General features: G+C 27.9%; 5 protein-coding genes across 8 annotated transcripts; 1 reads left to right on the top strand and 4 right to left on the bottom strand.

Annotated features, from left to right (window-relative positions):
• Positions 1-537: 537 nt before the first annotated feature.
• LOC124491206 (glutamate receptor ionotropic, kainate 4) lies at positions 538-4785 on the bottom strand. Of its 2 annotated transcripts, none has more exons than XM_075730534.1 (6): positions 4678-4785; positions 4366-4568; positions 3758-4263; positions 1375-1393; positions 961-1298; positions 538-899 (listed from the first exon to the last, which is right to left on the bottom strand). In XM_075730534.1, the coding sequence occupies exons 2-6, from the start codon at positions 4498-4500 to the stop codon at positions 860-862; spliced, it is 1038 nt and encodes a 345-aa protein (XP_075586649.1). In that variant the 5' UTR covers positions 4501-4568; positions 4678-4785; the 3' UTR covers positions 538-859. The 2 variants fall into 2 exon arrangements, with proteins under 2 accessions (XP_075586649.1, XP_075586650.1); XM_075730535.1 differs by having other exon boundaries at positions 4366-4584; positions 4678-4771.
• A 1101-nt stretch (positions 4786-5886) lies between these two features.
• Positions 5887-6975, bottom strand: LOC124500621 (glutamate receptor ionotropic, delta-2-like). The gene is made up of 3 exons (XM_047064716.2): positions 6925-6975; positions 6648-6833; positions 5887-6533 (listed from the first exon to the last, which is right to left on the bottom strand). Exons 1-3 carry the CDS (start codon positions 6973-6975, stop codon positions 5901-5903), a joined length of 870 nt encoding a protein of 289 aa, XP_046920672.2. The 3' UTR covers positions 5887-5900.
• Positions 6976-7741: 766 nt separating this feature from the next.
• On the bottom strand, positions 7742-10524 carry LOC124500497 (putative glutamate receptor). 3 transcript variants are annotated; one of them, XM_047064578.2, is made up of 6 exons: positions 9827-10524; positions 9490-9558; positions 9232-9414; positions 8613-9170; positions 8199-8515; positions 7742-8128 (listed from the first exon to the last, which is right to left on the bottom strand). In XM_047064578.2, exons 2-6 carry the CDS (start codon positions 9541-9543, stop codon positions 7792-7794), a joined length of 1449 nt encoding a protein of 482 aa, XP_046920534.2. In that variant the 5' UTR covers positions 9544-9558; positions 9827-10524; the 3' UTR covers positions 7742-7791. The 3 variants fall into 3 exon arrangements, with proteins under 3 accessions (XP_046920534.2, XP_075586613.1, XP_075586614.1); XM_075730499.1 differs by having other exon boundaries at positions 7924-8123; XM_075730498.1 differs by lacking the exon at positions 9490-9558.
• A 3-nt stretch (positions 10525-10527) lies between these two features.
• On the bottom strand, positions 10528-12905 carry LOC124491285 (uncharacterized). Its single transcript, XM_047053924.2, has 6 exons — positions 12834-12905; positions 12402-12462; positions 12075-12311; positions 11429-11980; positions 11033-11352; positions 10528-10940 (listed from the first exon to the last, which is right to left on the bottom strand). The coding sequence occupies exons 2-6, from the start codon at positions 12456-12458 to the stop codon at positions 10619-10621; spliced, it is 1488 nt and encodes a 495-aa protein (XP_046909880.2). The 5' UTR covers positions 12459-12462; positions 12834-12905; the 3' UTR covers positions 10528-10618.
• A 5951-nt stretch (positions 12906-18856) lies between these two features.
• On the top strand, positions 18857-19439 carry LOC124490123 (uncharacterized). Its single transcript, XM_047052587.2, has 2 exons — positions 18857-19057; positions 19131-19439. Exons 1-2 carry the CDS (start codon positions 18948-18950, stop codon positions 19429-19431), a joined length of 411 nt encoding a protein of 136 aa, XP_046908543.1. The 5' UTR covers positions 18857-18947; the 3' UTR covers positions 19432-19439.
• The last annotated feature ends 2962 nt before the right edge of the window (positions 19440-22401 follow it).

Raw genomic sequence — 22401 nt, 5'->3', positions numbered from 1 at the left:
GATGAATGAATGTCTGAGAATTCCAGACAAAAATTGTCATCTGACAATTTTTTACATTAGATCCATTTCGATTACAGTGGGCACTCTACTAATGAACAATTTGCTTTCCAGAGGAAAATTCATAACTAGAATTTGTTCGTAGGTCGAATTTTTAACATTTTAATGAATATATAAAGTACAGAAGCAGGAAGCTTCTATCCAACTATCAAACTGAATTTTTTTTTTGCTAAAATTTTGTTCATAACTCCGAATATTCGTAAATCGAGTACCCACTGTATTAATCGATCGATTTATTACTATTGTTATCATTGAATTGTGTAATTGAATCCCTATAATTACCATTGTTTATTATTACTAAAATCCAATCAATAACCGAATATTAATTATTAGTATTGTAATAATTTCTATATATAGTAAATGTATTCATTTTTATTTTCAAGTTTTATTTCAAAATTAAACAAAAACAAAAACACCAAAACAAAAACAACAGCAACAATCACACCAACAACCACGTCATCCGTTCCCTCGGCTTTTACAAAGTACGAAACACCAGCTACACAATACACAATTATCGATCGGATAAATACGAAAAAATTATTTCCATTATAAGTAATAGTGAAGCGATTGAAATGTGAATAAAATAGACATAAAATATGACAATCATATTTTCCATTCGTATTGTTATAAATGATGTTTTCAATGTTTCATTATCATAATAATCATTGTTATTGGTTAAATCTTGAAACCAATATAAATCTAATCGATCACGATCAGATAATGTCGATGTTGTTGTTGTTGTTGTAGATGGATATCTTTGATTTTGATAGAATCGTCTTAAATACAATGAAAATTGTAGGCCCTAACATTTCTGCATACCGGTGGCAATTATACGTTGAATTCTTATTTTTTTGGGAAAAAAAATCAAATTAATGAATGAATAAATTGAAAGAAACAATTTACAATTGATTAAAGTCGTTATGATATTGATCATATAAACGGCTGTTTATTGCAAATGACATTATATTTTGATTTAATGTTGTGGATGGATTATTCGGTGGTAGATAGAATGAACCATCACCTAATGATATCCGTATCAGATTTGCTCGTTCTTCTGATAATAATATGGCCAATTGTCGTCGTCGACTTTTACCATTATACTGATAATAATGATGATGAGAGAATTTTGTCGATTCATCCATCAATATTCGTAAACTTTCACGATGATTTTTAATCATTACAGTAAGATTATAATGCTTTCCATGTTGATGGTTTCCAATCAAACGTTTTTCCATAAATTCCTGAAGATTAATCACAAAAAAATTGTATCAAAATAATATCCCACTAATAATAACAATCAAATAAATATTTGAATACCTTTAAATAATTTAACTCAGGGGTCGGCAACCTGCGGCCCGCGGGCCGCATGCGGCCCATTGCAACTTTTTGTGCGGCCCACCAAAGCACCAACATAATTTGAGGAAAAATATTAAATTAAAAAAATATTGTGTCGACAAATTTGCAACAATCAACATCACAAATGACAAATCCAACCTAACACGATCAGTTCAGAATTCAAAATTCAAAATCGAGAAAATAACAAGTCCAAACTAACACAATCAATTCAGAATTCAAAATTCAAAATTCAAAATCCAGAAAATAACAAGTCCAAATTAACACAATCAATTCAGAATTTAAAATTCAAAATCCAGAAAATAACAAATCCAACCTAACACGTCTAGTTGAGAATCGAGAAAATAACAAATCCAACCTAACACGACCAGTTCAGAATCGAGAAAATGGCAAATCCAACCTAACACGATCAGTTCAGAATTCAAAATTCAAAATCGAGAAAACATCAAATCTAACCTAACACAACCAGTTCAGAATTTAAAATTCAAAATCGAGAAAATAACAAGTCCAAACTAACACAATCAATTCAGAATTCAAAATTCAAAATTCAAAATCCAGAAAATAACAAGTCCAAATTAACACAATCAATTCAGAATTTAAAATTCAAAATCCAGAAAATAACAAATCCAACCTAACACGTCTAGTTGAGAATCGAGAAAATAACAAATCCAACCTAACACGACCAGTTCAGAATCGAGAAAATGGCAAATCCAACCTAACACGATCAGTTCAGAATTCAAAATTCAAAATCGAGAAAACATCAAATCTAACCTAACACAACCAGTTCAGAATTTAAAATTCAAAATCGAGAAAATAACAAGTCCAAACTAACACGACCAGTTCAGAATCGAGAAAATGGCAAATCCAAACTAACACGATCAGTTCAGAATTCAAAATCGAGAAAACATCAAATCCAACCTAACACGACCAGTTCAGAATTCAAAACCGAATTTCAGAATTCAAAACCGAGAAAACATAAAATCCAAACTAACACGACCAGTTCAGAATTCAAAATTCAAAATCGAGAAAACATCAAATCCAACCTAACACAATCAATTCAGAATTCATCACGAATTATCACGATTCATAACACAAGTGATAGAAATTCTAAAATTATTCATATTTACTTTCAAGGTATGAATATGGTCATTGAGAGAGCGGAACATATGTTCTGTGTCAGTTGTGCTATTTATTCTATCCGATTTGTTTTTATGGTGATTTCGAATAAAATTCATTTGTTTTATTTATAAATTTGTGAAAATTGTGAATTATCGATAAAATCAATTAATATAAGCCTCAACGTAAGTCGTATTTTGATCTTTTGCTGGTTGCTCATCAATATCTTTGTTGAAAATGATTTATTTTCAGAATTGCAAGAACAGAAGAGTACGAATCAATTAAAATTCTTGCAGATCGGTTGGATTTGTCATTTTCTTGATTCTGAACTGGACGTGTTAGGTAGGACTTGTTATATTCTCGATTTTGAATTTTAAATTCTTGAATTTTAAATTCTGAACTGGTTGTGTTAGTTGGGATTTGTTATTTTCTCGATTCTGAACTGGACATGTTAGGTTGGACTTGTTATATTCTCGATTTTGATTTTTAAATTCTGAACTGGTTGTGTTAGTTGGGATTTGTTATTTTCTCGATTCTGAACTGATCGTGTTAGTTTGGACTTGTTATATTCTCGATTTTGAATTTTGAATTCTGAACTGGTCGTGTTAGGTTGGATTTGTTATTTTCTCGATTCTGAACTGATCGTGTTAGGTTGGACTTGTTATATTCTCGATTTTGATTTTTAAATTCTGAACTGGTTGTGTTAGTTGGGATTTGTTATTTTCTCGATTCTGAACTGATCGTGTTAGTTTGGACTTGTTATATTCTCGATTTTGAATTTTAAATTCTGAACTGGTTGTGTTAGTTGGGATTTGCCATTTTCTCGATTCTGAACTCTGAACTGATCGTGTTAGGTTGGACTTGTTATTTTCTCGATTTTGAATTTTGAATTCTGAACTGGTCGTGTTGGGTTGGACTTGTTATTTTCTCAATTTTGAATTCTCGAACTGGTCGTGTTAGGTTGAATTTGTCATTTTCTCGATTCTGAACTGGTCGTGTTAGTTTGGACATTTGCCATTTTCGAATGAAATTTTATTGTGGCACGTTACATATTTAAATAGGAATTTTTATGAATTTGTGGCACGGACATCAAAAAAGGTTCGCCATCCCTGTCGTATATGATATAAAAGCACTATTTAAGTTATATTTGAATATGCGGCCCACATAAAAAAATTTTATTTTGAAAATGGCCCGCTGTCCGAAAAAGGTTGCCGACCCCTGATTTAACTCATTATCCGTACCGATCATTAATAATTGTTCTGTCTGTAATGAATCAATTAATTTCCAAATATTATCAATATATTTTGATTCAGGTATAGCTATATTTGATAATAAACAACCAGAATATGCTGATGTTAAAATGATTGTCGATAATAGCCATATAATGAATAGACATTTTTTTGATTGTCGTTGTTCATTTGTAATCCATGATGATGATGACAATGGCTGCCGTAATAATGTACCCATCATTGACCATACGAAACTATTTTTTCGTTTCTTATCAATCCATAGATAACAATCTAACCAATTGAATATGGTGAATGAAATGAATACGATGATCAACATTATCCATACAAACGAATGGAATGGATGAAAAAATCTATCCAGATATAGTTGTTCATGTTCGGGCATTGTTGTCGCATACGTTAATCGATCAATCCAATGTGGATAAAGAAATTTTATCACTTTTTGTCGTTCATATTTATGTGTTATGCCACCGATACCGAGATCAATTTTCTGAAAGAATAATTGAATACAGATATGTTGGTCGACGGGAAATGAAAAAGAAAAACATTATGATTTTGTCCGTTTTTTTTTGCACTACCACATTTTACATACATTAGCTATTAATCCGGCAACAATACCGGTCCATGTACCGTTTATGTAATTGTGGTCGATCGGATCACCATAAATACCATTATAATTGATTAATTTATAGGAAAAATTAAAATAATTTGCCATCGTATTTAGCATTTCGATCTCAATTCCATTTGTTGTTGATGATGATCTAGATGCTGATAATGTTTGATTCAAATCGATAGCTGTAAATGGAGAATACTAAAGAGGTTTTTGATGTGATCAACAACAAATAATCCGGAAATCAAATCACAGAAATAAGAAAAAAAACATTCAAATGGTCAACTAACTTACATAATTGATTCCAATTCGAAAAATTTTTCCCATCAGATTCAATTTCATCGTTTTTCTTTTCTCATTGTGTGTTGAGCAACAAAAAAAAAACAAAAATTCTGTGGTGACGAATTCAAATATTGTTATTAAAACAATGCTGGTCATTATCGACAACTACTACCACTACTATTACTACTACTACTACTACTTTCTATTTGCATGCATGAATTTTTCAAGAAAATTTCTTCACTTCAATAAACGAATTGTATCAATTATCGATCCGAAATGATTATTGTAATAATAATGTATTTTTTTAATTGATTTTCCGTTTAAAATTATATTATTACTTTCTTTATTAATTAACAATAATTATTTTAATGAAAACTAATGACATTGGAAACTTTTAACTACATCTTTGGCTTGGTTTATATTACAAAATAATTTTTTTTTTCATTCCAGAAATAATAATGTCTCCAAAATGGTAATTCGTTCAATATCAATTGAATTTTTGAATCGATCATTATCTAAAATGTTTTATGAATTTTATTTAGATTTGATTAATCGAATGGAATCGATTAAACACTTTGATCGAATCGAACGACATTTTTATTCATTATTATTTTTTATGGCCATTTATTCGATTGATGAAAATTTCACCAATAAATATCACCATCGATAATAGATTTCCGGTTAAAAACACGTAAAATATATTGGCTAAATTTTCAATATTCAAATCATCCATTTCGTTTGTTTGCATATAACGAAATTTTTCCACCGTACGATTCAATAAATTGGCCAATGTTATTTCCTTGAAGATCCAATGTTGTAACATTCCCGATGAACGTATAAGTCCTAAACTGAATTTTGATATGAAATGAGATGGATAAATAATAATCATATTTAAAACGAATGAAACACTTACATTCGTTCAAATGGACGACTATATGGCCAAAATGATGGACTTGTTGGTATGGCTAAATGCATAAGAAATAATGTTGTACGAAAATCATCATTCATCGCTGGTATATAGATTGAACCCGGTCCAAGTACTAGTAATGCATAAAAAATTCGAGATTTTGAATTAATATATGCATATTGTTTCTGTCGTTTATTTTGTCGTCTATGTCGTTGTTCAATAAAGATTCCATCATTATTATTATTGGCTCTATGAAATAACATTTGTGGTGGTACAATTCCATACTCATTCTCAATCATTGTTAAACAATTACAAAGATGTTTTATTGTCAAATCATTAGATCGCTTTTCAAATGAAAATGATTGTATGAAATTAATGAAAAAACAAACAACCAGATAATATTAATAATTACAACACAAACCTTTAATGTATTCATTATGAATGAACCTTCATCACCAAAAATTTCAATATTTTTTTCATTACATTCATTATTTAATTTTTCTATAGAATCAATGGCCGGCATTGTTGGTGATAATGAAATGAATGAGAATAAAAAACTAACATAATGATTATTCAATATTAATATAGCTAATGACCATGTTATTAGAATGAATTTCAACGATATAGCTAAATGATCCATATATGGCCAACGATATGGTTGATTTAATAATAAACGCAAACCAAATAACCATGGAAGATGTTGTTGTTTTTGGTCATTTTTTATTGATAAAAAATGAACAAAAATATTGATAATAAATAATAATATGAATGATATGATCAATGTTAGCCAAACATCCATATTGAATGGACGTAAAAATATATTAATATCATGTGCTTTCATAACACGTGGTGGTAACGTAGCGAATGTATATTGTTCTAACCAATGTGGATAAAGAAAGCTGACATTATTTTCGATACGTTCTTCGCTTACGACCATACCAGAAATGCTTAGATCCATACGCTATTTTATTAAAAAAAATAGATTATCATGACAATAAAACATTGTGTGTTTGAACATTATTTTTTTGTTTGTTTGTTTTTTTGTTTTTCATTGAAAATCATTTTCAATACTTACATCGTTTGTTATGTTACCCAACATTCCTGTCCACGATCCATTTGGTAATATTTTACCATAATGATCATGTGTATTGATAAATTTTGTTGAAAAATTAAAATAATCACGTAATGTATATAAAAGTTCGACTTCAATTCCACCCAGGATTGTTGATCCATCATTATCGATCCGTATGAATGGTGGATACTATTTTTATTTTTTATTTTTTTTTGACAGATGAATGTGTGAAAAAAATTGAAATTATAGCAAGATTAGAAACAAAAAACCAGCAATATACCTGATTGATTCCAATGGTGAGCGTCTTATTTGTTAATGAAAATTTTTGCATTTTAAGATAAATGATGATGAATACGACGTTTCGACATTGAAAAGTGAGAGAAAAAAAATTGACAAAAAATTTGATGAAACAAAAAAAAACATTTTTAGTATTTAGTTCTTGTTCGAGATCGATTTTTTCACTTTTTTCTCTATCGAAAAACGATCTATAATCATTTTATCGTAAATTTATTCATAATTGTTCAGTTGTCAATATTTTTATTGATTTTTATTTAATTTTTTCCAACTAAAAACGTTTTTTCTTTGTTTTTTTTTTTTGCTCGTTACAATAACTATAATTTTCATTTTTTTTCAATTGGAATCGATCGCATTGAATTTGGAAGATAAAATTTGTGAAGAAAAAATATCATCGAAAAGATTAGATAGATGTGGAAGATATTATTATCCAGTTGATTCATACTCAATGATTGAAATGAATTCTGTCCATGATTATTGTTACTCAATGTGAAATATTCTTTCAATTTTTGATGATTTTATCCAGGTGATTTTTTCTGTTGAAACCAATCGACCATCAAGCCTGATCAAGTGATTAATCACTTTGTTATTATATATTTAATATTGCAATAAATATCCCCCCATGTCAGGATATTTCCTATGAATGCACCAAATTCAAGAAAAAAAAGGATCTATTCACAGAATTTTTTTTTATTTTATTACCATAACAATACAATTATAATAATAATAACAGTACAGTATAGTATAGTATCGGAGAATAAAAAGAATCTAACTACAATAATAGTCTGCTATATTACTGAATTATTAATGAAATCATCAACATTCAAGAATAAGAAAAAACAATAACATTTCATCATGTATCATGATGAAATTTATATATTAATATTGCATATAAATTAAAAATACATTGAAAACAATAATCCTTAACAGATTGGTTGATTTTTTTCATCTTTTCAAAATAACGATGATTTCGAAACAATTCGTTTGTCAATATTATTGATGCAACAATCATACCGGCTAGATAAACATAGAATACATTCTCAAGATGATAAACAGTAAGAACGGAAAAATCACCATCAAATATGTTACGAATGATTTGCACCTGTTGTTTACGATGTTCTAATTTAGCCCAAGTGATTTCTTTTGCACGCCAATAATATAATAGACCCGATGCACGTAGATATTCTATACTAATTCAAATGAAAATGGAAAGAAGAAAAATATTCATCATTATTAATTGTTAAATCATCATTCACTTACACAAGATTAAATGATTGGCTATATGGTTGTAATGTTTCACTTATAGGCAATGCAATAAATACATCATAAAAATATGCATCACCATTCGATGGTGGCATATAGATTAATTCGGTGCCAACTTTCAATTGTGCAAAATATAAACGTGAAATAGAATTTAGATATGCATATTGTTTAAGGCCACGACGACGACGATAGCTATTATGTTGACAATCCATTGTTGAACATTCCCATAGCATTTGATATGGTAATAATGATTCTTTATGATCGACAAATTTTATACATTCATGGATACTAAGAAGAAGTGGATCGGTTGAACTCTATATATGTAAATGAATTAATTAAAATTGAAAAATTTTATTTTTTAAAAATTAAACATTAAGATAAGATATTGGAATCACCAAATAAATGAATTACATTTAATGAATCCATTATAAATGAATTATTCATTGCCAATACTTCAATCTGATTTGATTGACATGCATCGGATAATTTTTCAATAGTATCGATTGCTTCATTTGGTGGAACAGAGATGACCGAATATAAATAGCTACTATAATAAGTGGTCAATATGGCCGCGCATGATGTCCATATGATTATAATCAACTTTCCAGCCACCAACCATTGGATCCAATTGATTGGCCATGATATTTGTTGACGAAATAAAAGACGAAAACAGATCCATATAATATTATTCTCTGAATAATATTCATTATTATTACTGTTTCCATATTTTACAGGTGAATATAGTTGAAAAATTTTATCAGCAATAAATAATGATATGAATACAAGAAATAATGATAACCAAACATTCATTTCGAATGGTCGTATAAACATATCAAAATGATTGGATGGAACTTTTCTCGGTGATAATGTAACAAAACTATATTTGTCTACCAAATGTGGATATAGATAACTTATATTTAAAAATCGTCGATAAATCATTGCCGAACCAGCAAAACAAATATCCATTCGCTGTAATAAAGAAAAAGAATTTATCAATTTTATCAATTAATTATTATTATATAATAATTACATTGGCATTAATTTCACCAATCATTCCGGACCATGTACCATCGATATTTTCTTTACCATAATCATCCTGTATGTTTATCATGATTGTAGAGAAATTAAAATATGATTGAAATGTTTCCAACATTTTGCCTTCAACACCGCCAACCACTTGACCAATATGATTGAGCCGTATATAAGGTGGAAACTGAAATGTTGATGATGATTAATAATGACAAATCAAATATAAAAATATAAATGAAAAAAAAGAGAATAAACAAACCGGATTAATTCCTATACGTAAAGTTGTATTGGATAAGTCTAATCGTCCCATCATCAATCAATCGTCAAACTGATTAGAGCATAAATAGTTTTTTTTATCAATGAAATCGAAATAAAAATTCATTCATTTATTCAAATTAATCGAAATAAAAAAACGATCATCCAGAATACAATCAATATCGATATTTTTTTTGCACTCTCGTAATTGTTTGTTCATTTTATACAATTCTTGATCGATTTCAATTCATTAATTAATACACTATTATTATTTTTCTATTCTTTATGTTTATATCGTATACTTGATTGTTTTGTTTTAATTATCATTGATGATGACTTACATGGAGAAGGGCCGGAAATGGATCGAAAATCAATTTCATTATCATGTTGGACGAAAATGAATGATTGTGTTTGTCGTTGTTGCTGTTGATTACCGATAAATTATAGTTTCAATGTTAATGACTGAATAAACCGATACTAGGTACCAGGCTATATATGCAAAGAAAACATTTTTCAAATGATGAATATATGGAATATATATTTTAATTAAAATGAATGATTTTATTTAGCTTAATGATTTAATAAATACAAAAGATGTGTGTGTGTGTGTATGTGTAAAAAGAACAAAACATAAAGAAATGATGACGATGACAGACAATAATGATGATGATGATTGTTGTATTGAATATGATTTTAGAACAAGTTTAAATAGTTTATTATATATATTGTGTAAACCATTTTATGAATAACCAAGAAACAAGTAATTCGAACTTGAGTACAATTGTTTCGTCAACAGAATATGGAAAAATCATCATTAAAAATGGTTATATCATAACAAATTTTTCTATTTCAATTATTTTAATCCAGCATATGCAGCTGTTTCTCGATCACGCCAATGTAATAGATGCAAACAGGATCCACGAAGATATTCAATACTAAAGGAGGAAAGAAAAAGAATTATTGCATAATTTACTATATTCATTCATTAATTCATATATGTTGTTTTTCTTTTATTTTGGATCGATATTAATTTCCCGTGAATATTATTCAATTATATTTAATCTATTGTTCTAAATGAATAATTTTGTTGTTGTTGTTGTTGTTGTTGTTGTTTATTATTAACAAACATTCTGTCAACAATCAATTTTGAATGGATGAATTTTTAGCCTATCATTTCGGTCACATTGAAATCGTAAACAAGCGATTAATATTTCCAATGAAAAAATTATGGTCGAATTAATTAAACAAATGATAAGGACGATAAATACAATATGCATATGATTCAATGTTATTTTTGATACAATTATCTCATCCGAATCATCGGAATTGTCCATATCTTTATCAGAATATTCATGAAATTTTGATGCTTTATGTTTATAATAGGATGTTTTAGCATCCAACGATATATGTTCAGCCCAAAGTTTCAATATTCCCGATGATTTTAGTTGGGAAATTCTGTTTTTTTTTTTGGTGGGAGGAAAAAACAAATAAAAAAAATACTTTATAATTTAATATTGGTTTCACTACAGGTTATTATTAGCGCTTACACATCATTGAATTCGGTTTGATAATGAAAATTTTTTGGACTGATTGGAATGGCTACCCATAGAGTGAAAAATGTTGATTCATAATTCGAAGGTGGTAGATATAGTGCATCCAGTCCATAACAATTTTGAAGAAAATTTGCACGTTCTCTCGACACAAATGTACCAATAATATTGTCATATTTTTTCCGCCGTTTTCTTGCTTGATAATGGCCATTAACCATTTTCATTTCGATCGTTTTCTCCACCAATTTTTCAATGCCACTTTTTTGCATTGAAATTGTTTCCTGACAATTCTCTAATGATTTTTTTCTAGTAAAATTCTTGTTTTTTTTGTCAAGAAAAAAATTATTAATGTTAATTTCTAATGGATTTTCTTTTTGGAAAAAAATTACTCACACGAAAAAAGTTGAAATCTTTAACCGTACCAAACATTGTTAAACGTCCAGATTGACATGCATCGGCTAATTTTTCAATACTATCAATAATATTCGAATTGGGTACGGTCAATTCGGATAATAAACCACCAGAATATATGGATGTCAATACCGCTATGTTTAACATCCAAATTCCCAATATTATTCGTTGAGGAAAAGATTCTGCCACTTTTTCTGTACCGATCATCCATTGATATGGTTGACGTAATAATGATCGTAATGCAATCCAAACACAATGTTGTTCATAACGTCCTCTGTAATGACGTTTGGTGGTGTTGGTTGTCGACATCACATTTATCATCAATCGATCGACCAAGAAAAACATTATGAATACTAATATTAAGGCTAGCCAAACATCGGTAGAGAATGGATGTAAAAATTGCTGAATTTTATGTTTACGTTCGATAGGTGATGTTGCGAAACTAAATTGATCAGTCCAATGAGGATGAAGATAATCTATGACCTGTATTCGATCATTTCGAAGCGTTACACCACCTAAACCGAAATCAATATTCTATTTTGAAAGAAATGAACAAAAAAATCAATGTTGAATGAAAATAAGCATCTGATTAATTTGAATTTTTGTTTCAATAACAACAGAATCTTACGCCATTTAATAAGCCATGTACGATACCATTCCAGGTACCATTCTCCATACGGCCATAACGGCCAGCAAAAGGTATCAGGTTAGAGGTAAAATTATAATAAAATTCCAATATCTCTAATAATCTAATTTCAATACCATCCGGTCGACATGATTGTGATTGTTGTTGATGCTGTGATTGTGATTGTTGTTGGTGTTGTCGACAATGTCCATCACCATGTAATAGAATAAATGGTGGATACTATTTGAAACGTGAATGTGAAAAAAATAATAAAATATAAAAATAAAATTCTTATAATTTAATAATAAAATAAAAATGAAATTTTCTTACATCATTGATGCCAACATTGAATGTTTTTTGTTGCAAATTCAAACGCATTTTTTCCATTCATCTAAATAATAATAATAATAATAAAATATATATGTGCAATGTCATTATTATCAATGAAACTAAATTCATCTAAATGAATGATCCAAATAATAATAAAAATAACAATTAGAAATTGAATCGATCAAATTTTCATTCGAATTTGTTTATTATCATAATAATTATTATATTATGTCATTTTCTATAAATAGAATAGAGGTGATAATTCATATATAGTAATATGTTGACGACATAATGTTGTTGGATCAAATATCTGTTGCTTGGATAATAATGTAATATATGTTTTCTTTTATAATTTTTTTTTGTTTTTCACTAACCATCATGATCATATGATGGTGGTGATGGTTTTTATTTGGATGAAAAAAAAATTGTTACCATTTTCAAAGTTGTTGTAATTCAAATTTTTTCACTAAAAATCGAGCTCCAAATCGATAATATCGATTTTTTTTCATTGGTCGTCTTTAAAATTTTTGAACAAAGTTTTTTTTCTTCGTTCTTCTCAAGATTTTATTGTTTCAATTGAGAATTTATATATATGTAATAAATAAAATACAATGTGCTATTTCATTTTACCAATTCTACTTCAATGTAATTTTGATCGAGAATTGTTTTGTCTTCCATTTGAATGCGCATGATGAATGCTATCGAACATCTGGCTGCATCATTTATGAATAGCGATCGGTAACATACGATTCGAATGAAAACAAAACAAAACAAAAAAAAAACTAAAATGAATGACTGGAAATCGATTCCAAGAAAAAATTTGTTTTATTATTTTTTCGTATTACATATCATATAAATATAGAAATATGTAATCCATTGGAAAATTGATTTCTTGAAAATGTTCACATGTTTCTTATGTTATTCTTGTTTCATTTGGAATCGGCTTCTTTCGAAATATTTCAATTCCATTTTACCATCAGCCAATGGCCAGTTTTTTTTTAAAAAGCAAACTCAACAATACTTTATAGTTGTTGTTTGTTAAAGTTCATTCTTTATATGATATTAGCCCTCCAGGTAATCATACTATTAATTCATTTCATTATCATTATAATAATAGAGGTAATATTAATAATAATAATTTTGAAAAGTAAAAAAAAAATCAAAACAATAATATATAACAATGCTCACAAGAATCTAGATTCTAGATAGAAAGATGAATGAGAAAAAAAAGAGAAAAATTTTATACATACAATCTATATAGTCATTATTATCATCATCGAATGAAGACAAATACCATTCAAATAATTAAGGAAAAAATTGCAATTATTTTTTCCGAAAACAACATCAACATTTGTGTTCGTTTTTTTTTCGTTTTCTCATCAACAGTTCAAGAATGTTGTTCATTATGTATTTTTTTTTGCACTAATTAAGTAGTTTTTTCTTTGACGTAGAAATAGTCAGAATCAAAAAAATATAAATATATGTGTAAGACCGGGTGGAAGTTATTCCTTACCAGACTTTTAGCAGCTATGGCGAGGGTTGAGAATTAATAACATTCACAGTTTCGGCCACTAGAGTCGCGTTTTATCCAGGAAGAAACAAGTGATTGATAAGAAGACTGGGTGTGGATGCTTGGCCATTACATTTATATTCCGAGAATTGATTTGTTTACAATAGACATCTGTGACCAAATATCTATTGTCATTTTTGTTTTTTGTTTTTGCAAGATAATGATGATGATTATTATAATGAAATGACCTTTATATGGACTAACGAGAAAAAAAATAAAAGAATTTGCAATTCAAATTCTTGTGCTTTATATGAATCGTGTGAATATGTTGTATGTTTTTGTCTTTTTTTTTCATTCATTTCCAACATCATTATTATCATCATCACCGAAATTCGTTTTGAACATTAATATTTTTATATTTATTATTATATTTCCCCTAGAATTAGTCCATAGTTTAGATTTTACAATTTTTTTCCTGTTCAAAGATTTTTAGATTGTCTTGGTTGTATATAATATTTCCGGTTCATCATTCAATTATGAACATCATCATTAATATTGTAAAATAATGTTGTTGGTTAAAAAATTTTCATTGTTTTTTTCAACAGTACATTTCCGGTCTTTTCTTTTTTTCCTTTCTCAATGAATGAGTGTTATGTTTTTTGTTTGTTTGAAACATTATCATTGTCGTTATTTTATCGGAAATGAACTGAACATCATCACCATTATTGTTGGAAATGAAGATTCTTTTAAAGAGAAAACTTTTTTCTTCTCAATTCCTTGTTATTTTGGTCACACACACACACATACACACACTTGGAACTTGAATAGAATCTGGTTATATCCATTTAATATTCTGTATGATTTTCTGAGAATTATAAAAATTATTTGAATTTGAATTCATTATTAAGCATACAGTAAAACAGCGGCGAAAAAAATCAAGTTTTCTCTCTTTGGAATGAAAAAAAACAGCAACTTTTCTTAGTTGATATAATCGATTTTGGCGTATGATTTGATTCAATATCAGGGCTATGAATTGATTTTGCAAATAAAAAACCAGGGATCCAAAAAAAAAAAAAAAAAAAAAAACAGTGACGGAAAAAATGGCCAAAATTTTTCATTTCATAAATAACAGCCATGAAATCTGGTGATATTATTTACCGCCGAATCTCGATATATTATAAGGTCGTGGAAATAAGAAAAAGAAAAAAGAAAGAAAAATTATGGCCTGGCCAATGAAATCAATTGCCACGTTGTCGTTGCCATATATGAAAAATTGAAATGGCTGTCATTTTCTGGCTAGAAAATTTTTTTTTCTGGATGTTTCAAAAATGACCCGACCTTATTGTATTTGATTGATTGAATTGAATGAATAGCAAAGAAAAAAACTATAACCATGTATAACATTGATTTTTTTTCCTATACTATCACCATAACTTTTACAAGAATATCAACGAATGAACACACAAGTTGAGCACAATTTGTTTGAAATTTTGAAATTGAACATAGACCAAAAACATTGAATGATGTAGATATTCATTGAAATACACAGAAAACAAAAAATGAAAAAAAAAATCCTTTAGAAATATGAGAATAAAAACCATTCATTTCATTGTTTTGAATGAAACAAATTATTTGCATCATTTCACATAGAATCGATGTTGTTGATGATGATGAAAAACAAGGCAGATCAATTTCGTTCGATAAAAGAATCCTATCATTTCGATAACATCATCATTAAAGTTCTAACGAAATTCAATTCATTCGTTTCATTGAAATATTATGAAGATATGACGTTGAAACAATAGTAAACACTATAATAATAATAATAATAATAATAACAATGAAACAGCTTTTTGAGACAGTTTTATGAAAAAAAAGAACAAATGATTACCACTCTTGTTGGTTGTTGTTTTGTCACCAGCAGCATCATTGTCTTCGTTTTTTTTATTTGTTAAAATAGTTTCCATTTGGTTTCATCATTTTCAACATTGAAAAAAATATTTGATTCATAGGATGGCGATGACGATGATGAAATCCAGAGCTTTTTTCATCTTTATGATGATGATGATGATGAACGATTCAATTCGATAAAGACATTTTTTTCTCTTTTCTTTTGACAAAATTCTTATTGTTCGAAATGAAATTGAAATAAAAAACTAAAAGTTGTACAATTCCATCAGCGACCATCATTTATCATCGATTATTGTGATGATGATGATGATGATGTGTGTGTGTATGAGCAAAAGAATCATCGAAATGACAATCATTTTTATCCATTTTTTCTGCTTCATCCGTTGAAATTTTGACATTCTTTTCATTTTTTTTTCACTTAAAGAAAAATGAAAAACTATTTTTTTTTCAATAGACCAAATTCGACATTGATGATCATGATAATGTCGAAATAGAATCGAATTTAATCTAGTTTTAGAAAAAAAAAGAAAAAATGAAGAAAAAAAAATTCATATCTTGGATCATAATCGTAATATAAAAATAATAATAATTTCATCGAAAACATTGCTGTACAGGAAATGTTCTCCTTATAATATCCGTTTTTTTAAGCAAACAAGATAAAAAATTTAATGAACCAAATCGAAAATAATCTGCTTAAAAATGTGTTGAGTGGTATGATCATCACCATTATCAGCTCATTTTTTTTTTTTTTTTGATTCTTTTTATGTATTCGGTATGAGAAATTATTTTCAATTTTCTTCGCATTGTATGTTTTATAAATGTCCTCCTCTGTCTATATATCCATCCATACACCGACTACATAATAACTAATCGTGACAAACATACATTATCTTTATTTTTGTTTATCTTTAGGAGAAAAACCAGAATTACCGATTTATGTTTGTTGATGATGATAAAATATTCAAGAATGAACCTGTTATAAATCGAATTAATTTATAAAATTATTAAAATGATTTTCCTGTTATTCGAATAAATCAACCAATCAACTATTATTAAAACAGATAGTGTTCAATGTGATCATAAATCAATCGATTTTCATTTGTTAAGAGAAATAAAATATAAATATGGAAGATGAAAATGTAGCTCGAAATCATCAATAACAAAATTTTATTTATTTTTTTCATCCAAAACACAACATTTGCTATGTGTGTTTTTATTGAAACATGAATTTTATCAATTAGTAATGATTATATGTATCCATAATGATCATCATCATCATCATCATTAATATCTCATTATTATTAATTATAATTGGATACATTGATTCTTTTACAGCTACAATGACTTTTTTTAATACAGTAATACCCTGGGGTATTACTGTATTTAATTATTATTAATGTCAAATATCGGATTATCGAAACATTGGAACATTGTTGATGTATGTGCCTTGAATGTTGTCATCATCATCATAATCATCATCGAATCATTCATTCATTCATCGAATTGGATTGGAATTTATTTATTTTCTGCAGAATTTTTTAAACTTTACACATTAATAATTGATTGTCGTCATTTGGATTCTTCTAGTCACACACACACACACGCACACACACATGTTCGTTTCATAAACTTGACTGTTTATTATCATCTGAAAATTGATCAATGATCAATCATTTCTCTTTCTCACACTCTTTCTCTTTTCACAATTGATCTTCAATATAATATTATCGATGATCAATGGTGAGAGAAAAAAAAAATGGAAAAAAAGAAAAAAATTCCAAATCGAAATTCTTATAATGAGAAAAAAAAGATGATAATTTTTCAATGAATTTTGTGAGTCTAATGTCATTATTCTTGTTCAAGTCCATTGTCATCATGATGATTAATATTCGAATTAGAATGAAAAAATTTTTTTTAAATCATTTTTTGTTGAATTAACTTGAAAATATTTTTCAATCATCAGATAAAATGTTCAAATGGCCATGAAATTTTGAAAGATTTTTGTTGTTGTTGTTGAAGGTGGAAAATTAAAATGAAACAAAATTCTTTATGAATGTAACTGGGCATAAAAAAAATGAGAAACGAACGAACGAAAATCTTTCGACCATACATTTATCTAAAAAAATGAAAAATAAAAATTCACGGATATTGGATCGATTCGGAAATGAAAAATTTTCAACCAACGAAAAAAAAAATCATATAGGAGCCTAAAGGGCAATATATATATATAAAAAAAGGGAGATAGAGAAGAAAAGTTTGAATTTTTCTTTCTCTCTCACTCTCTCTCCGTAAGATGCTTTTCGTAGATTTTTTTTTCGATTAAATTTTCATCCATTGTATAGCGTTGTTGTTATTGAACAAAGAGTCGAGATTCAAATCGTGTAGTAAATTTATTCAATTTTTTTTGTTCGAGCCAAAAAAAAAAATAGATTGAAAACAAAGTTTTTTACTCTTGGGTACAAAAACACAAACAATCGTTATGAAGAATAAAAAAAAATCTAATGAAGCCATAGAAAACAAAAAAAAAGAAACAAAAACAAAAAATTCCCAACTGATTGGTCAGAATGATGTGCAAACAACATTGCAAGCAAATAGAAAAAAATATATTCAAATACTAATGGATCAAAATTTAAATGCCATTGTCATCACGATCGATAGTGTACATTGCACACACACACACACACACATTACAGTTAGGGTTATAATTTCAAGTTAAGTTTTCAAATATCAGACTGTTCAATGAATGAACATAAACACATTTAATCGATAATGATTTACAACAATCAAATTATAAAATTCTTCATGAATTTCAGAAACAGAACCAATAAAAAAAACGATAAGGAAAAAAAATTCATCTCATCAACCAACAGTCAAACAGTCGTTTCCATAGTAACAATTTCCATTCTGTTTGTTGTTGTTGAGAAATTCAATGAGATTTATCAACAATGAATTTTTTTTTATTTTGATCCAATTGAATCCATAGATTCATATGTTTTTGATGAAAAATAACAAGATGATAATAATAATGAAAAAAAACTGTAGATAAAAATAACAAGATGAAATACTTAATGTTGTGAACAAATCAAGCAAACAAACAACCGAAGAACAAAAAAAAACTAAAATATATGGCCCAACTAATCCTCGGTCTTGGTATTGGACTATTTACATTGTTATTATTATGGTCCGTAGCAATCATATTCTGTTTGATTTCATCTCGTCTTCGTGTTCCGGCCAGGTAAAATTTTTTTTTTTCGTTTCAAAGTTTTATATTTTGAAAAGAGAATTTCTCATTTTTTTTTTGTTTCCAGTTATATTGGCCCAGCATCCTGTATGATTGCATTGTTCATTACAATCATTTTATTATCATTACCAATATCTAAACGTTTGGATCAATCATCGATGATGATGGATCCTATTAAAATGGAAATCAATCAATCGATGTCATCAATGATAACCGATGATCATCATGAATTATCGATTGTCGATTGGAACACCTATGTTATATTACCATTATGTTTAATAATATCGTTGTTATTATTAGCAATAACAACGATAATGTCTTTACAATTCCATCTATCAATCAATCATCGATCACAAATTAAAACTTAATTATTAAAAATTCGTCAATTCACTCTCTCAAACACTAGAATCGAAATTTTATATTAAAAAAAAAAAAATTTAAATTCAAACATTTCGTATGAAAAAGATTCGGGTTAATGTTTTGTTTTTTTTTGTTTGTTTAGAATTTCAAAGAATTCTAAACAAACATAAAATTTCCATTTCAAAAGATTTATTGAAAATTGAATTCTTTTTATTTTTGCCTTTTTTTTCAATTTTTCAATTGACACAACATATACTATATACGTGATTTAAAGCATGAAAAAAATAAAAGAAACAATCAATAACAACAACAACAAAAAAAAAACAAAGAGATTCATAAAATTGATCGTTTGAAAATTCGAAATTGGATAAAAAAAAAATGATACACTCAATGTTTATTGATGTGTGTGTGTGTATTGTCCTTGAAAAAAAAGAACTAAAAAGTAATTGAAAAAAACTCTCAATATACAATTTATTACATAACAATGTCTAAGAATACGAATACGAAAACAAATTTTCTATAGAAAAACAAAACAAACAAAATAGGCCAATGATGGAATTCAATTTTTTTTCGAAAAATTCTTCAATATAAGAATCTATCTATCTATTTATTATACTAATTAGACAATTCAGATTCTGTGGAAGCATATGAATATGTTGGAGGCAAACATTCAAAAAAAAATGCATTGAAATTCATGGATTGCAGAAATTACAGAAATAGAAGTAAAAAAGGAGAAGCATTGAAAATTGAGAGGAATAGCCCTGCTGGACAGCCAAGGCAGGCGCGTAGCACCTGACCAATGATGGTGTAACGATAATGATAATGATAATGTTGTTGTTGTTTTTTTTTTTGTCGAATTGGAAAAGAATCCAAAAAATAATGACAGCTATAGCTTTAGTTTTCTTTTTTAGAAAAAACAATTTGGAATTAAGATGTTCCTTAGAGAAACTTAAGACATTAAAAAAATGATAATAAAATCGTTAATAACACATACGCAAACCGAGAACAAGAAATGGGTCTGAAAAACCGAGCAATTGTTTTTGTTGTTGTTGTTGATAACATGAAACATCGATGAGCATCTTTGGCATGTGACGAATGATTCTTTCAAGCTATAGTAGTAGTTAGTTCATCCTTTTTCTGGTTGTAAGAATTATTTTCGGTGAAAAAACAATAGATCGATTACTAATGATTATCGATGAGTTGATTAATAATCATTGATCATTGTAATGTACCGGATCGTTTTGAATTGCCAGAACCGGATCCTAAATAATGGACAACAATGTGTTAACAAAAAAAAATAATTTTAAAAATCAAAATAATATTCTTTCAGTCCAAATGCTGCCATCTTCATTTTGGATCGTGTGCAAGAATTACAGAGAATTAATTCCAAATTTTTATATGAATGTTTAATGGCGTCAATGAAAAAATTAATTAATCAGCTTTGTCATTCATAAAATGTAGACGAAATGTTCAAACAAAAAAGCGTACAAAGAAAAATTCTATAAATCGATATTCAATCATAGAAAAACATAGAAATCCATGGAAATGGTGAGAAACAGAAAAAAATGTTAAATAATAACAAAAAAAAATGTTAAATAATAACAAAAAAAAATATAATTACATATTTTTTTGGGCTGAAAACCTATTTTTTCTTTTCTCTTCATACACTCTTAACTGTAAGAATCTTCATTTTATTATCACACTATCCAAGTGTTAGTGACAAAAGATCTTAACATGGATGATTATTTCGAATCACCTGAATCTGATGATAATGATGATGATGAACAACAAGGTTTAATGGATGGTGATGATTCATATTATGAAGAACAACAAATAGATACAATATTGAAACAACGACGTCGATCATTGCAGATTCTGAATCAGCATTTCAAAGATATTGAAGATTATTATGAACATCATGATAACCATGATAACGAAGAATTGGAATTCTATACATATGATACAGCGCCACGAGGTGATTTTATTTTTTTGTGATTTTAATTAAAATTTAACAAATAAATTAAATTCTTCATCTTCATTTTTTTCGTTTTTGAATGAAAAACTTGAAACATCTTAGAGAATCGTATACAAATATTCTGGAATATTTATCAACAATGGTCACAGTGTTTACCAGGCGGCGGTGTTGAACGTATGCTTTGCATTATGATGGCCACATTTCTTGTGTTGATGATTGTATCGATTCAATTATGTTTACGTATGGATTGGTATTTAGATTGGATATGGTCAACAAGTTGTTTACGTTTTCCATGGCGATATTTATGGTGGTGGAATAATGATCCTAATTGTTTATGTGAACCACCAAATCATGGTGAAAAAATTAGTTTCGATTGTTATGTATTGTTCTTGATTCTTGGCTGGTTGTCATCAATGTTTTTGGCCATATTTACAATGGCCATTCATTTTGTTTATTGGTGTTGGTGGCGGCGATGTTTTGGTCGACGACGACATTCATCATCGTCGTCTCAATCACATTGACAACAATCAATGAATAATCATCATCATCAACAACGACAAACATATGATGAATTGAATTGATCAAGAATTTAAAAAAAAAGTCGAACATTAGTATCTCCAATAACGAAGACGCCATCTATCGAACTGAATAATTCTCAAAAAAAAAATTTAATTTTTTTGCAATTTCATTTAATTTATATCAAATCCAATAATTGGTTATTATTTTGTACGTCATATTTTAGAAAAATATAATTATCATTATGATGATGATGAATTTTCAAAGTCGATGAAAAAACAGATACAAACAAATAAACAAAAAAAAATCAGACAATAATAATCGAAAATAATAAAATGAAAAAATCACACAGACAATTATTATATTCGAATTCACAGAATTTTTCATCAATTTTTTCCACATATATTAATTAATATATGATAATTAATTTCATTATAAATAATTTCAATTTCATTAATTATGTTGTTGATGATGTTGAGGGCATTTA

This window comes from Dermatophagoides farinae, chromosome 4, assembly GCF_024713945.1.
Source record: "Dermatophagoides farinae isolate YC_2012a chromosome 4, ASM2471394v1, whole genome shotgun sequence".
Taxonomy (NCBI): domain Eukaryota; kingdom Metazoa; phylum Arthropoda; class Arachnida; order Sarcoptiformes; family Pyroglyphidae; genus Dermatophagoides; species Dermatophagoides farinae.
The sequence above is the reverse complement of the archived record's forward strand: the minus strand, read 5'-3'. Positions and strand labels throughout refer to the sequence as shown.

Bases quoted from the DNA above. Each gene is read 5' to 3' on its own strand.
- LOC124491206 (XM_075730535.1), bottom strand. From the start codon at position 4,725: ATGAAATTGAATCTGATGGGAAAAATTTTTCGAATTGGAATCAATTAT. The intron at 4,264-4,365 runs GTATGTAAAATG...TTATTCTTTCAG, and splicing joins TTGCCGGATTAATAGCTAAT to AAAATTGATCTCGGTATCGG. The intron at 900-960 runs GTAAATTGTTTC...CAAAAAAATAAG, and splicing joins CATAACGACTTTAATCAATT to AATTCAACGTATAATTGCCA.
- LOC124500621 (XM_047064716.2), bottom strand. From the start codon at position 6,975: ATGCAAAAATTTTCATTAACAAATAAGACGCTCACCATTGGAATCAAT. The intron at 6,834-6,924 runs GTATATTGCTGG...AAATAAAAATAG, and splicing joins TCACCATTGGAATCAATCAG to TATCCACCATTCATACGGAT. The intron at 6,534-6,647 runs GTAAGTATTGAA...TTAATAAAATAG, and splicing joins TGGGTAACATAACAAACGAT to CGTATGGATCTAAGCATTTC.
- LOC124500497 (XM_047064578.2), bottom strand. From the start codon at position 9,543: ATGATGGGACGATTAGACTTATCCAATACAACTTTACGTATAGGAATT. The intron at 9,415-9,489 runs GTTTGTTTATTC...TCAACATTTCAG, and splicing joins TACGTATAGGAATTAATCCG to TTTCCACCTTATATACGGCT. The intron at 8,129-8,198 runs GTAAGTGAATGA...CATTTGAATTAG, and splicing joins AGCCAATCATTTAATCTTGT to TATAGAATATCTACGTGCAT.
- LOC124491285 (XM_047053924.2), bottom strand. From the start codon at position 12,458: ATGGAAAAAATGCGTTTGAATTTGCAACAAAAAACATTCAATGTTGGC. The intron at 11,981-12,074 runs GTAAGATTCTGT...CTTTCAAAATAG, and splicing joins TACATGGCTTATTAAATGGC to AATATTGATTTCGGTTTAGG. The intron at 10,941-11,032 runs GTAAGCGCTAAT...AAAAAAAAACAG, and splicing joins CAAACCGAATTCAATGATGT to AATTTCCCAACTAAAATCAT.
- LOC124490123 (XM_047052587.2), top strand. From the start codon at position 18,948: ATGGCCCAACTAATCCTCGGTCTTGGTATTGGACTATTTACATTGTTA. The intron at 19,058-19,130 runs GTAAAATTTTTT...TTTTGTTTCCAG, and splicing joins CGTCTTCGTGTTCCGGCCAG to TTATATTGGCCCAGCATCCT.